Source organism: Macaca nemestrina, chromosome 6, assembly GCF_043159975.1.
Source record: "Macaca nemestrina isolate mMacNem1 chromosome 6, mMacNem.hap1, whole genome shotgun sequence".
NCBI lineage: Eukaryota > Metazoa > Chordata > Mammalia > Primates > Cercopithecidae > Macaca > Macaca nemestrina.
Genome location: NC_092130.1, coordinates 97,615,003 through 97,630,529, shown reverse-complemented (window position 1 = coordinate 97,630,529; position 15,527 = coordinate 97,615,003). Strand labels below are relative to the sequence as shown.

At 42.2% G+C, this 15,527-nt stretch overlaps 1 protein-coding gene and 1 pseudogene across 10 annotated transcripts in view; both read right to left on the bottom strand.

Moving 5' to 3' along the window:
• Positions 1-15,527, bottom strand: part of LOC105475087 (homer scaffold protein 1) — a 192,551-nt gene that overhangs the window by 29,338 nt on the left and 147,686 nt on the right. For 2 of the 10 annotated variants that reach the window (XM_071098769.1, XM_071098770.1), the window contains exons 11-13: positions 14,546-14,620; positions 13,841-14,000; positions 9,765-9,926 (exon numbers count right to left, since the gene is read on the bottom strand). Coding sequence is in view for 4 of the 10 variants with exons in the window: in XM_071098775.1 (XP_070954876.1) it covers position 14,622 (1 nt within the window). In the remaining 6 variants the exon portion in view is untranslated. Of the gene's footprint in view, positions 1-4,626; positions 4,924-9,764; positions 9,927-13,840; positions 14,004-14,545; positions 14,623-15,527 lie in introns of all 10 variants that reach the window. The other 8 variants (XM_071098773.1, XM_071098774.1, XM_071098775.1 and 5 more) reach the window with 8 other exon arrangements.
• On the bottom strand, positions 4,969-9,731 carry LOC139363837 (heterogeneous nuclear ribonucleoprotein A1-like; annotated as a pseudogene).

Here is a 15,527-nt window from a genome sequence, read left to right as displayed (position 1 = left end):
TCCCAGGTTGCTGGCCCATCCCACAATGGAAAAAGTGAATGGCAAGTAGGAGTCATTGTCAAAACTCTTTTAAACCCTTTGCACAAAAGGGAGGTTGGAAGGGACCGGTTCTCAGGCTAAGTCTGCCTGCACTCCATTATGAAGTTCAATTTTGTCTGTTGTGTAGTTTTTTGCTGTCATCTCAAAGTGTTGGGTCAGCATTATTCTGAGTTTCTATGCCCACAAAAATTTCCTGGGATGGATTCTTGCTCTGTTGCCCAGACTGGGGTGCAGTGGCGTGATCTCGGCTCACTGCAACCTTCGCCTCCCAGGTTCAAACAATTCTCCTGCCTCAGCCTCCCAAGTAGCTGAGATTACAGGCGCACACCACCATTTAGCAGGGGAACACATGGCTCTTAGAAAAAGTAAAAGCATGTAAAGTTTCCTGGTTATATGAAACAATTCAGACACATCAAGAAAAGCTGGTTGGATGCAGTGGCTTATGTCTGTAACCCCAGTACTTTGGGAGGCCAAGGTGGGAGGATCATTTGAGGCCAGGAGTTTGAGACTAGTCTGGGCAATATAGAGAGATCTCATCTCTACAAAATATAAAAAAAGTAAGCTGGGCATGTGGCATTGCCTGTAGTCCCAGCTACTTGGGAGGCTGAGGCTGGAGAATCACTTGAGCCTGAGAGGTTGAGGCTTTGGTGAACGATTGTGCCACTGCACTCCAACCTGGGCAACAGAGCAAGACCCTGTCTCAAAGGAAAAAAAAAAAAAGAAAAGCTAAGGGTACAACATCAAGTTACCCTAGAGGAAAACATTGCTTTTCTAGGTCTTAAAGATAGTCATTTTAGCAGCAGGTCATAATAGCAGAGTTAGAACTGGAAAAAAAGTCACAAGAGCTTACTAAAAAGCTGAAAAAGTTAATATCTCAGCTGAGCCAAAATATATGCCTTTTCAAGAGGGGAAAAGAGAGTTGAAGACAATGATACATGCCCTCAAATCGTGTGCAGTGAGACACAGCCAAAGTTGAACTTCTGAGATATGAATCTGAGAAACTTCTAGAGGAAAACTCTACCTCAAGAAATGAAATTACCACTCTGAATAAAAAAGACACATGTTTAACCTAAAACTATGGAAATTAAATGAATCTCAGGACAAAATATGGCAGTAATATAAACTGCAATTTAGAAGATGGCTGTTACAAAGGAGATTTCAGATTTAAAAATCAAAACCTCTTGCAATTTTACTAAGAGCAAATCAATATTTCAAGAAAATCGACTAGCCTGGGCAACAAGGTGAGACCCCATCACTACAAAAAACTTAACAGTTATCTCAGTGTGGTGGTGAATGTCTATGGTTCCAGCTACTAGGGAGGCTGAGGTGGGAGGATCACTTGAGTCTGGGAGGCTGAGGCTGCAGTCAGCTGTGATCATCCAGCCTGGATGACTGAGTGAGAGCCTTTCTTGAAAACTAAAAAGTTAAAAAAGAAAACTTTGTTGTTCTAGCATAAGAAACCACACTTCAATTTTGCATTTGTGTGTGTGTGTTTTTTTTTTTTTTTTTTTTTTTTTTTTTAGATGGAGTCTCGCTCTGTCACCAGGCTGGAGTATAGTAGCACAACCTCGGCTCACTGCAACCTCCACCTCCCAGGTTCAAGCAATTCTCCTGCCTCACCCTCCTGAGCAGCTGGGACTACAGGCAAACACCACCATGCCCAGCTAATTTTTGTATTTTAAGTAGAGATGAGGTTTCACCATGTTGGACAGGATGATCTTGATGTCTTGACCTCTGGATCCACCCTCCTCAGTCTCCCAAAATGCTGGGATTACAGGCATGAGCCACTGTGCCCAGCTGCATTAGTGTATTTTTAATATCAAATCTCACTTATAATGTAGAAACACTTAAAAATAATTCCCCTCTAATTATAGCCAACCGAATCACACACACAACTCCTTTCATAAATTTCTTCTCCACAAACCTTTTTCATGACTTACTCATACCATTGACAACATGCTCAGACTTTCTGCTTTGTCCTATACTTCCTCTTAAACAACTAGTAAGGCAAAAATTTACCACATAAAGGCCAGGCACAGTGGGTCACCCCTGTAATCCTAACACTTTGGGAGGCTGAGGTTGGTGGACTACTCGAGGCCAGGAGTGCAAGATCAACATGGCAAGACCCTGCCTTTCAAAAACAAAACAAAATAAATAAATTTACCACATAAGATTCTTTCTCATACAAATTTATTCTCTTTTCTTTTTATGCTTTCTTACCAAAAATACACCTTGCTTGCTTTCTTTTTCTTCTGTTGTTTTCTATTTTTTTTGAGACAGGGTCTCGCTCTGTCTCCCAGGCTGGAATGCAGTGGCACGATCTCTGTTCATTGCAACCTCCACCTCCTGGGCTCAAGCAATTCTCCTGTCTCAGCCTCCTGAGTAGCTGGGATTACAGGTGACCACCACCAAGCCTGGCTACATTTTTGTATTTTTAGTAGAGATGGGGGTTTCACCATGTTGGCCAAGCTGGTTTTGAACTCCTGACCTCAAATGATCTGCCTGCCTCAGCCTCCCAAAGTGCTAGGATTACAGGCATAAGCCACTGTGCCCAGCCATCTTTCTTTTCTTGAGACATGGTTTTGCTCTGCTGCCTAGGCTGGAGTACAGTGGCACATTCATAGCTCACTGCAGCCTAAAACTCCTAGGCTCACATGATTCTCCCACATCAGCCTCCAGAGTAGCTGGGACTACAGATACACGCCACCATACCCAGCTAAATTTTTTCAGTTTTTTTTTGAGACGAGGTCTTGCTACATTGTGCAGGCTGGTCTCAAACTGCTGACCTCAAGTGATCCTGCCACCTCAGCCTCCCAAAGTGCTGGGATTACAAGTGTAAGTCACTGCATGTGGCACATAACTTACTTTCTCTCTTTCCTACTTACTGGTTCCTTTCTGTCTTGTTTCTATTTCCTTCCTAAATTTATATTTTGAAATAATTTTAAAATAACCTCGAAATCAGACAAATGTACTCTTCTTATTCAATAAAGAGCACATTTTTGTCTTTCTTATAATTTTTTCTTACAAAAAAACACACATTATTTTGTGTGTGTTAATAGACCCAAGTATATTTAGTCTTTGTATAAAATTTAAGAAACAACAAATAAACTTATATTCAGCAATTTGTTCCAGGTTTTTGTTTTTTTTGTTTTTTTTGTTTTTTTTTTTGAGACAGAGTCTCACTTTGTTGCCTGGGCTGGAGTGCAGTGGCGTGATCTTGGCTCACTGCAACCTCCACCTCCTGGGTTCAACTGATTCTCCTGCCTCAGCCTCCCAAGTTGCTGGGATTACAGACGCCTGTCACTGCGCCGGGCTAATTTTTTGTATTTTTACTAGAGATGGGGTTTCGCCATTTTGGCCAGGCTGGTCTTGAACTCCTGACCTCGTGATCCACCCGCCTTGGCCTCCCAAAGTGCTGGGATTACAGGCATGAGCAATCACGCCCGACCTGTTTCAATTTTTTAAAAATCTTATTTGGAAATGACCCAGACATTTAATGAGTATTACTTAATTTAACATAATTTTAAGATTTCAAATTAAATGAAAAGTTTCTTTATAAATATTTACACCATTTACATTTACACAATTTAATAATTTATCTAGATTACTTATAAAAACTGACATATTAGACAAAGCCTAGAACCCTTTCAAATTATTTTGCTATTAACCATTTTTATAGTCTGTGAATATCAGGTGTTCACCTAAGTCACAACTTTAAATATAAACATATAGGTATTTTGTCTATGACTCATAAAATAAAGCTGTTTTCATTATGAGCAATGTTTAGTTTTACATATCAAAGAGTTACATACAAAGATCATTCTGGTTTATGCTGGGTTTATAGTTATATAACCTTTGTGTCAAACCTGGACATCTTAAAACATCTAGTAGAGACAAATATAAAACTGTCTGACAAGTAAACACTAGGAAAAATGTATGTTGCTACTTCATAAGACATCTGTATTTTTATTTTACCTATGGTTTTAAAAGCATCTTATAAACAATTTACTTAAGTCTTGTGAACTAAAAGGCACTTGAATTACCACATATTTTATATGAGCACTCATTTATATAAGCCAATCTGAAAAGAATTTTTTTTTTTCTTTTTTTTTTTTTGTTTGAGATGGAGTCTCACTCTTTCACCCAGGCTAGAGTGCAGTGGCATGATCTTGGCTCACTGCAACCTCCACCTCCTGGTTCAAGCAATTCTCTGGTCTCAGCCTCCTGAGTTAGCTGGGATTACAGGCATGTGCCACCATGCCCAGCTAATTTTTTAATTTTTAGTCGAGACGGGGTTTCACCATGTTGGCTAGGCTGGTCTTGAACTCCTGACCTCAGGTGATCTGCCCACCTAAGCCTCCCAAAGTGCTGGGATTACAGGCATGAGCCACTGTATCCAGCCCAACCTGAAAAGAATTTCTTAATGATTTCTGGCCAACCACAGCAGATTTGATCATGCAGACACAACATAATACATGTACATATGCACAAACATACCTAAACACACACACACGCACACACACACACATGAAGATGTTACAGCTTTCATTTTACAATTTTATTCATGAGATAGTAATACAAACTCACCAGTCTATAAAACATACTTGGATTGCCGGGCACGGTGGCTCACGCCTGTAATCCCAGCAGTTTGGTAAGCTGAGGCAGGAGGATCACCTGAAGTGGAGAGTTCGAGACCAGCCTGACCAACATAGAGAAACCCTGTCTCTACTAAAAATACAAAATTAGCCGGGCGTGGTGGCTCATGCCTGTAATCCCAGCTACTCAGGAGGCTGAGGCAGCAGAATTGCTTGAACCGGGAGGCGGAGGTTGTGGTGAGCTGATATTGTGGTATTGCACTCCAGCCTGGGCAACAAGAGCGAAACTCTGCCTCAAAAAAAAAAAATAAATAAAAAATGAATAAAACATACTTGGATTCAAGTTATGACAAAATTTCAGACAAAACTGGGACCTATTTATACAACCAAACAGTATTTTCCCCAAATAGGTAATCTAATGAAGGCTGTGGACCAAAATGTTGGGTAAAGCAATTTCCATAGCAGTTTGATTTTTTTTTTCAAGAGAATTAAATCGTTTATTGATTACACATGATAATGGATGATACACAAGCTTCATTCCCATCTATAATTTTATCTGGTACCATTATTCAATTTAGATATATTGCATAGGATGTGCCAACAATCACTTTTATAACCAATAATTCCATGATTTTGCTTGCGTAATCCCTTTTAATGGTGAACTTCAGGTCACAACAGTAACTATCAGTTCAACTACACCAAGGTTTCCGAAGACAATGGCTTCTCCACCCAAGCAGGTTGTATATAAATTCCAAATAGAACCTGGCATCACCCTGAAGGAATTCTAACTTCACACTGTTGGGGAAATTTACCAAGAAGGCTTCAGAGTAGACTAACTTTACACAGCACATTAAAAAAAAAAAAAAGACTTTTATTCAGCGTCACGATCAGACTAATCACATTTAGCGATCAACAGCATGGGTGCAAAAAAAAAAAAATCTACATTAAAACCCTTTGTTGGAATGCTTTATACTTTCCACAGAACAGAAACTAAAATAACCTGTTATACAATTAGTCACAAATACAGTCCTCGAGTTTTTTGCCCATACACGACTGTTTGTCTAAAACATGTCTTCTTTGTAGCAGCCAGGCCCTGCCACCACTGTACTTGGCTGAGTTCACAAATCTGCTGTAACCTGTAGCTTCCCTGTCACTTCTCTGGCTCTCCTCTCCTGCTAAGATTTGTTTGCTAATTAAAATCTTCTGCCACTGCCATAGCTACTGCTGCTGCTGGAACCGCCATAGCCACCTTGGTTTTGTGGTTTTGTGAAGTATTGGCCTCCACCGCCATAGGGGCCAGAGCTTCTGCCTCCAAAATTTCCTCCCTTCATGGGTCCAACAATTGAAGACTGATTGTTGTAATTGCCAAAATCATTGTAGCTTCCACCACCTCCAAAATTGCTTCCATCATTACCAAATCCATTATAGCCATCCCCACTGCCACCATATCCACCACCACCACAGCTGCCACCAAAGCCACCACCACCACTGAAGTTTCCTCCACAACCGAAGTTGTCATTCCCACCGAAACCACCTCCACGACCACCACCAAAGTTTCCAGAACCACTTCGAGACCTCTTTGGCTGGATGAAGCACTAGCCATCTCTTGCTTTGACAGGGCTTTCCTAACTTCACAGTTGTGGTCATTCACAGTATGGTATTTCTGAATGACAATCTTATCCACAGAGTCATGGTCATCAAAGGTTACAAAGGCAAAGCCCCTTTTCTTGCCACTGCCTCGGTCAGTCATGATTTCAGTCACTTCAATTTTCCCAGACTGTTCAAAATAATCTCTTAGGTGATGTTCTTCAGTGTCTTCTTTAATGCCACCAACAAATATCTTTTTCACAGTTAAGTGGGCACCTGGTCTTTGAGACTCTTCTCTTGAGACAGCTCTCTTTGGTTCCACAACTCTTCCATCTTGTGTGGCCTTGCATTCATGGCTGCATCCACCTCCTCCACAGTGGCATATGTGACAAACCCACAGCCCCTAGAACGCTTGGTGTTTGGATCTCTCATTACCACACTGTCCGCGAGCGTTCCCCATTGCTCAAAATGGCTCCTCAGGCTCTCATTGGTTGTTTCAAACCTCAACCCTCCAATGAAGAGCTTCCTCAGCTGTTCGGGCTCTTTAGGAGACTCTGACTTAGACATGACGGCAGGGAGAAGAGAGACTTTAAGGATGCTTCTTCCGCGGCGTCCACAGGCAGTAGCAGTTTGATTTTTAAAAAACTCCTTCACCTTTTTTTTCTTTTTTCCTTAGTTTCAAATAAGTTTAGCGTTAAATTTTCAATGTTTATATTTTAGACAGGACTGGCCAAACTGTATAAGAAAAACAAAATAAGTAGCTTTGTATTTTTTTTTTTTGGAGACAGAATCTTGCTCAGTTGCCCAGGCTGGAGGGCAGTGGTGTGATCTCAGTTCACTGCAGCCTCTGCTTCCTGGGTTCAAGCAACTCTCCCTCAGCCTCCCAAGCAGCTGGGATTACAGGCATCCTCCACCACACCCAGCTAATTTTTATTTTTTTGTATTTTTAGTAGAGACGGGGTTTCACCATGTTGGCCAGGCTGGTCTTGAACTCCTGACCTCAAGTGATCCGCCCACCTTGGCCTTCCAAAGTGCTGGGATTATAGGCGTGAGCCACCACACCTGGTTGGCCTTGTATTTTTAGTAACAATCTATCTTTTGCCAACCTGGGGTGTTTGATTAGTCAATGTGGGCAGGGAAACATTTTAGAAGGCTTTGCTTTGTTTTTGTTTTGACTTTCTCCTTTTGGTCCAAGCAAATTTTTTATGCTGGACAAAGATATCATATTATTGCTCTAAGCTCAAGATTTTGATATATTTGATCTGAGTGTATAACTTTATAAACATTTATGTTTTTTTTTTAAATTTATTATTATTTTTTTTATGAGACAGAGTCTCACTCTGTCACTCAGGCTGGAGCGCAGTGGCACGATCTCTGCTCACTGCAACCTCCGCCTCCTGGTTTCAAGAGATTATCCAGCCTCAGTCTCCTGGGTATCTGGGATTACAGGTGTGCGCCACCACACCAGGATAATTTTTGCATTTTGTATTTTAGGAGTTTCACCATATTGGTCAGGCTGGTCTCAAACTCCTGACCTCATGATTTGACCACCTCAGCCTCCCAAAGTATTGGGATTACAGGTGTGAGCCACTGCACCTGGCCTTATCTGGTTCTTTTTCTTTTATACTATCAATCCTTCAGTTATCCATTTCATCACAATATGCAATTATTAGTCAGGCAAACCTAAATTTACATTCCCAAAGATTTCTAGATTGTTACTTGCCATGGAGCTATTGTGATGTGTGAAGCCAATAATTTGAAAGAGCTTTAAAATCTTTTTTTCTTTTTTTTTTTTTTTGAGACAGGGTCTCAGTCTGTCACCCAGGCTGGAGTACAGTGGCATGAACAGAGCTCATTGGAGCTTCAAACTCCTAGGCTCAAGTGATCCTCCTGCCTCAGCCTCTCAAGTAAGTAGGACTATAGGCATGCACCACCATGTCCAGCTAGTGTAAAATACTACTTTTTTCTTTTTTTTGATAGAAATGGGGTCTTGCTGTTTTGCCCAGGCTGGTCTTGAACTCCTGGCTTCAAGCAATTCTCTCGTCTCGGCCTTCCAATGCGCCGGGATTACAGGCATGGGCCACCATGCCCAGCCCAATACCTTTTCTGGAATGCCATAAACAGTGAGTTTTATCTTAATACCAATAGAAAAGTCAGCAGATTCAAAGTAGGCAGAAGAAAAAAGAAAATAGAGAGAGGCAGACAAAGAACTCAGAAGGCTCTATATGCTAACTCTATAGTTGTAAGGTTTTTAAAGAGAGTTTAAAATAATGACCATTTTGGCTCTGAATTTTCCATGATGTACTTTGTTAAAAAATATGCACAAGAACTGGTCATATGTAACTGGCTTCAGTCCCAGAAAACGTGGCATGCCATAATGTTTGAGAATCTCATTCTGTTCTTATTAACATCTTGAGAGCAAAGACAATTCTATAAATCCCATCAGAGAATGTCAGGACTTTGGACCAATGTTTAGATGGTGGTGGCTGCCCTAGTGGCTTTTAATTAGCCATTTTGTGCCCACTATTTAGAATTTTTATTTTTGCTCTCAGAAGATATTCAGAAACAAGCAAGGGAAAAGAGTCAAATCACAGATGCCTGTAACCAAATGAAACCAGGGTAAGAGTGTTCACAAAAATTTTAAGCCAGGTTTGCAGATCAAACAAAATATCAAATTAAAAAGTAAGTTCACCAGAAAAAACATGCCTCAAAGAGTGTAAATTCCATAGAATTCGGAGTGCTCAACCCAGAAAGACACTTGTCTTTGTATCAAAAAGAACTTGCCAGAAAAAAACAAAAAGTGTTTTATCATCCCAGGAGGGATCTGAGGTCCTTTTTTTTTCTCTTTTTTGAGACGGAGTCTCACTCTATTACCCAGGCTGGAGTGCAGTAGCAGTGATCTCGGCTCACTGCAACCTCCACCTCCCAGGTTCCAGTGATTCTCCTGCCTCAGTCTTCTGAGTAGCTGGAATTACAGGCGCCCACCACCATGCCCAGCTAATTTTTGTATTTTCAGTAGAGACGGTGTGCCACCGTGTTGACCAGGCTGGTCTGGAACTCCTGACCTCAGGTGATCTGCCTGCCTTGGCCTCCCAAAGTGTTGGGATTACAGGCGTGAGCCACTGTGCTTGGCTAGGTCCTTTTTTTTTTTTTTTTTTTTTTTTTGAGACAGTGTCTCACTCTGTCACTCAGGTTGGAGTGCTGTGGCGCCATCTTGGCTCACTACAACCTCTGCCTCCCGGGCTCAAGCAATCCTCCCACCTCAGCCTCCCAAGAAGCTGGGATTACAGGCACATGCCACCATGCCTGGCTGAGTTTTGTCTTTTTTGTAGAGAGAAGATTTTGCTATGTTGCTCAGGATGGTTTCGAACTCCTGAGTTCAAGGATCCACCTGCCTTCTAAAGTGCTGGGAATACAGGCATGAGCCACCATGCCCAACCTTTAAGGTCTTTTACTAAGGTAGGCTTATAACCAAAGTGATCCCCCCAAAATTTTTAAAGCCTCTACCAAAAAGAGGGAGGCTCAGCCTGAGAGAAGACTCACCAGGGCAGAAGAGGTGAGTTGCGAAAGTGGAGAGCTCAAAGGGCTCCTGTAGGTGCTGCACCACACTGGTATCGAGAATTGCCAGCTCTGTCCAAAACTGATCCTACTTCAGGTCCTGCTTCCAGATACTATTTGTGTCACCCTAAATAACAGAGAGGCTCTCTAAAAAAAAAAAAAAAAAATTCAGGAATAGGGCATTGCAATAGGAATATGAGTGCCATAGCAAACTATGTATGTATTCAGGGAGGCAAAAGAAGACAAAGGTTTTAAAGGAAAAATGAGGAGGATTACGGATTACATAATTGTTTTGAAATAATTATTCTAAACTACGAAGATCAACAACAGTGGTGACTGAGGTTGGACAGGTAGTTGCTGAGCAAATGTCCTCATAGAAATATTTTTTGTGTAAGGTTGTGATGGCCTTTGTGCAAGGTTGTGGGTTTTGCAGTCTTTTGTGATAGCTTTTGTTATCAGGCATGCAAGTGAGAACCCTCTCTTCATAGCCCTCCCTGGATCTATTTGTTAGGGTTTTATTTTCCTCTTTTTATTTTTTATTCTTTTGAGATAGAGTCTCGCTCTGTCGCCCAGGCCGGAGTGCAGTGGTGTGATCTCGGCTCACTGCAACCTCCGCCTCCCGGGTTCAAGCGATTCTCCTGCCTCAGCCTCCTCAGTAGCCAGGACTAGAGGCACCTACCACCACACCCGGTTAATTTTGTATTTTTAGTAGAGGCAGGTTTCACCATGTTGGCCAGGCTAATCTCGAACTCCTAACGTCAAATGATCCACCCACCTCGGCCTCCCTAAGTGCTGGGATTACCGGCACGAGCCACTGTGCCCAGCCAATTTTTTATTTTTTTTGAGACAGAGTCACAATTTTCCTCCATCACCAACGCTGGAGTGTGATGGTGTGATCACAGCTCACTGCAGCCTCGACCTCCTGGGCTCAAGTGATTCTCCCACCTCAACCTCCCAAGTAGGACCCCCAAGTCCCCCAAGTGGGACTACAGGTGTGTACTACCATGCCTGGCTAATTTTTAAACTTTTTTTGTAGATATGGGGTCTTTTTATGTTGCCAAGGCTGGTCTCAAACCCTTGGCCTCAAGAAATCCTTCCACCTCAGCCTCCCAAAGTGCTGAGGTTACAGGCGTAAGCCACTGTGCCCTGCCCTTTTTCTAATTTTTAACACAACTGACTCCATTTTGATTCTGATAACCTTCAAAAGTGCTTGCTCATGACAGTTCAACAGTCAAAGCAAGCAGCTTGTTATGAGCTTTGACACTGGATTTGAAGAAGGAAAAATTGATACTAATGACTTACAATATTAGTAGCCACATTTCTAACCAGAACGGTCATTAGAAATAAGCATAGATAATAGGCTAGAGAGGAAAGCTTCCTATCACTGGATTGGGTTACCTTTAATGCAGCCTTACTCACCTCCATAATGTTACTGCAAGGTAGATTGTAATTCACATACACAAATAACACTTCTGTATGTTATATGCTATGAAGATTTTTTCACTGTATTACCCAATTCTCCTTTTAAGAAAAGATCTCTGTCTCAACTTATTGTGAGAGATTAGGACTAGATACATTTGTCCTTTTTGTATCTAGTCCTAATCTCTTCCTTCCAGGCAGAGAGAACTACATAAATCCATCATTCCCTCATCACTCTGGCTCTTTAAATGTCCTATAGCATCAAGCAATCAAGTGTTACTTTTGCTATTGTTGATATATAAATTGACTACTGGGAAAAAGCTTCCCTGAATTATTTATCAGAATGAACTTTATAACTAATATATGAAGACATCAGCTATATGTCAATGGTCAACCTTAAAGATAGTTTTTTTAAAAACTGTACAATTATGATATTTTTCTTTTTTGTTTTGTTTTGTTTTTGTTTTTTTGAGACAGGGTCTTGTTCTGTCACCCAGGCTGGGGTGTAATGGTGCATTATAGCTCACTGCAGCCTTGACCTCCCAGGTTCAAGTGATCCTCTGGCCTCGGCCACTTGAGTAGCTGGGACCACAGGTGCATGCCTGGCTAATTTTTAGGTTTCTTTTTTGTAGAAATGAGGCTTCACTATGTTGCCTAGGTTTGTCTTGAACTCCCGGCTTCAAGTGATCCTCCTGCCTTGGCCTCCCAAAGTGCTGGGATTACAGGTGTGAGCCACCACAGCCAGCTGACTTAGACTTTTTTTTTTTCAATTAGCTATTCTGTATCTTGCCAAATGCACCAAAGATTTGAAGTAACTTTTGATGAAAACACAGGTACCATCAGACCAGTATAACAGGACCAAAAAACTGATCAAGAAATAGGAGCAGGAACAAATAAATAAGGGCTAAGAGGAAGAAAACACTAGAATTACAGAAACTATCTGAGGAACACTATAGCAATTAAGCCCAAAATCTGGTCTTGAGCTTCCCAGGAGCCAGAGTGAAGAGGGAATGATGGATTCATGTAGTCCTCTGCCTAGAAGACCCATAGGCCAAAAAGGACAAATTCATCTAGTCCTAATGTCTGACAATGATTTGAAAGACAGATCTTTTCTTAAAAGGGGAATTGGGTAATACAGTGAAAAAATCCTAACAGCATGTTGACAAAGCACACAGAAGTGTTCTGTGTGTATGTGAACTATAATTTACCTTGCAGTAACATTATGACAAGTAAGGCTGCACTGCATTAGCACAAATAAGCCCCTGCAGTCAGCCTCCTGGCATCCCTGGGCAATGAGAACATTGTCTTAAGTTCCAATGTGAGGCCGATAATTTCCTGATCAATAAGAAAAGCCTAAGGCCGGGCATGGTGGCTCACACCTGTAATCCCAGCACTTTGGGAGGCCGAGGAGGGCAGATAACCTGAAGTCAGGAGTTCAAGACCAGCCTAGCCAACATGGCGAAAACCCATCTCCACTAAAAAATACAAAAATTAGCCAGGTGTGGTGGTGAGTGCCTGTAATCCCAGCTACTTGGGAGGCTCAGGCAGGGATAATTGCTTGAATCCTAGAGGCAGAGGTTGCAGTGAGGCGAGAGCGTGCCATTGTACTCTAGCCTGGGAGACAGAGCAAGACTCTGTCTCAGAAAAAACAAACAAACAAACAAACAAACAAACAAAAAACCATGATAAAGAGTTTCTGTGCAACCCTGAACTATCCTTGGGCTGGATGCTTTGATTGTTTGATTATCTGGCATCGCTTACCAGTTCTTCTTCAGGTCATGTTGGATCTTTCTTTAAGGGTCCTTTCCAAGTCCTTTTCCCTGCATACTCTTTAACTGTCAGGGTTTGCTAGGGCTCCTGTTCTCTTCATCCTCTATTTGATTTCATTTGCTCATGGCCTTACCCACTGCTTTTCTGGTAATCCCCAAACTTATTTCCCCAGCTTATACTCTCTCCCATGCTTCAGATACATAAGACTTCTGGAGAAGCAACTCAAATTCAAAATGTCCAAAGCATCTTTCTTCAACCAAATCCAGAAGCTTCAAAGTCCTCCAGAGTGGTATCACATCCTGCAATGTCTATTGGTAGTGGGAACATCTTCTCAGGTCATAACTAGGGAATGCAAAGAATATAATTTTGTTCTTCTAAATTTTGTTCCAAAATTCATTTTTCTACCAGCAGTAGAAACATTGTTTTTGTCAAGTCAATATAAACTCAGAGAATTTAAGGTTTCTCCTCTGCCACCTGCTCCCTCGGGTTACATCTAAGTGATGGCAGTGTTCAAGCAATTCGGGGTTGGGGTGTGGCAGGTTCTGTTTCTTTTTTTTTTTTTTTTTGAGACACAGTTTCACTCTTGTCACCCAGGCTGGAGTGCAATGGCACGATCTCGGCTCACTGCAACCTCCCCCTCCCAGGTTCAAGTGATTCTCCAGCCTCAGCCTCCCCAGTAGCTGGGATTACAGGTGCACGCCACCATGCCCAGCTAATTTTTGTATTTTTAGTAGAGACGGGGTTTCACCATGTTGGCCAGGCTGGTCTTGAACTCTTGACCTCAGGTGATCCATTCACCTCAGCCTCTCAAAGTGCTGGGATTACAGGCGTGAGCCACCGTGCCCAGCCAGGGGTTCTGTTTCTTGATTCACCTGATTTATGCTGGCATTTGCTCAGTGGGCTCCCTCTGGCCCTGGTCACTGGCTCCTTTCTCTACCAGCATCCACTGAGATGTCCATCTTGCCTTTGGTCCCATATCCACCCAGGTGAACGTGTGTCCTCATATCTAACACAGTAGCTCTTTTGTCATACCTGCTAGAGCAATGGAAACATTTCAGATGTCTTCCTATGCCACACTGGAACCCCAAGAAATGTGTGGGGCCCCTCTTAGCTTAAAAACACCATGTTGTCATTTCCACTCAGTGGCTGCTGCATCACCCTGGCCCAAGGATACTCTTCTGTAGGTCACACCTGGAACTTGAAGCATGGGCGTCCTCTGCTCTTCAATCTCCTATCCTGTCTGAAGATTCACTTTTTTACCCTCCCTGCTACCATCTAAGGCTGATGTACTGGGCAACCAGGGAGAGGAGGTTGTGCTCAGGGCCCCTCCATAGTGATATGTGCCACCCTCTCATTTCCTTCCACTCTCCCTCCTTGCTACATGGGGGGGGTGTCATTTAAAAAAAAAAAATCTCATTTGAGGTGGGAAATTCAAAAGTAGAGAACTGACCCTTTCATTACTACAGTAATAACCCAAACCTGAGGGCCAAGTGAGTAGAATACATTTGTTGAAAGGAACAATAAATGCCAGGAAAGCAGCAGAAATCCAAATTTCAAAATATCATCCCATCACATACCTCTTGAACATCTCTCATATTCAGTTCAGCTGTTTTTGCATCATTTACAGTTTTCTGTGTCTCTTACCTGGATTGCTACAATAAAAAAAAAAAAAACTTCCTGATTATGGTTTTCTATAAGCTTTCTGAAGAAACTATTATTAATTTTTATAAAGACAAGGTCTCACAATGTTGCCCAGGCTGGTCTTGAACCCCTGGGTTCAAGCAATCTTTCCATCTTGGCCTCCCAAAGTGCTCGGATTACAGGCATGAGCCACTGCACCTGGTCTTCCATAAACCTTTTTTTTTTTTTTTTTCTTTTTTTTTTTTAAGACGGAGTCTCACTCTGTCACCCAGGCTAGAGAGCGGTGGTGTGACTTCGGCTCACTGCGATCTCTGCCTCCTGGGTTAAAGTGATTCTCATGTCTCAGTCTCCTGAGTAGCTGGAATTATAGGCAAGTGCCACCATGCCTGGCAAATTTTTGTACTTTTAGTAGACAGGGTTCCATCATGTTGGCCAGGCTGGTCTCAAACTCCTGACCTCAAGTGATTCGTCCACCTCGGCCTCCCAAAGTGCTGGGATTATATGCGTGAGCCACCACGCCTGGCCCCATAAGCATTCTTGATACTGTAGCCAGAATGTTTTACTGTCTCTAAAATGTGCATCCAGTCATGCTATGTCTCCTCCTCAAAGGCTTCAGTGGCTTTCCACTGCCTTTGGAAAAAGTCAGAAGTGCTGAGGACATGAAACAAAGTCCATAGTCTGGACTCTGTATGACGTGTTTTCTCTGATTCCCCAAGCTCAGCTAGACTGTATGTCAGGACTGTGAATTCAAATGTGTGGCTTGCTTTCCTCCATCACTCCAATCTTCAAAGTGAACATCTATTCATCTTTCACACTTAGTTCCAATGTTACCTTCTCAGTGATACTGGCTAATTCTCTCCTGTGTATATTCCTTTCATAACAGCATTGATGTCTGATTGTTTCTTGGTTAACATGTAT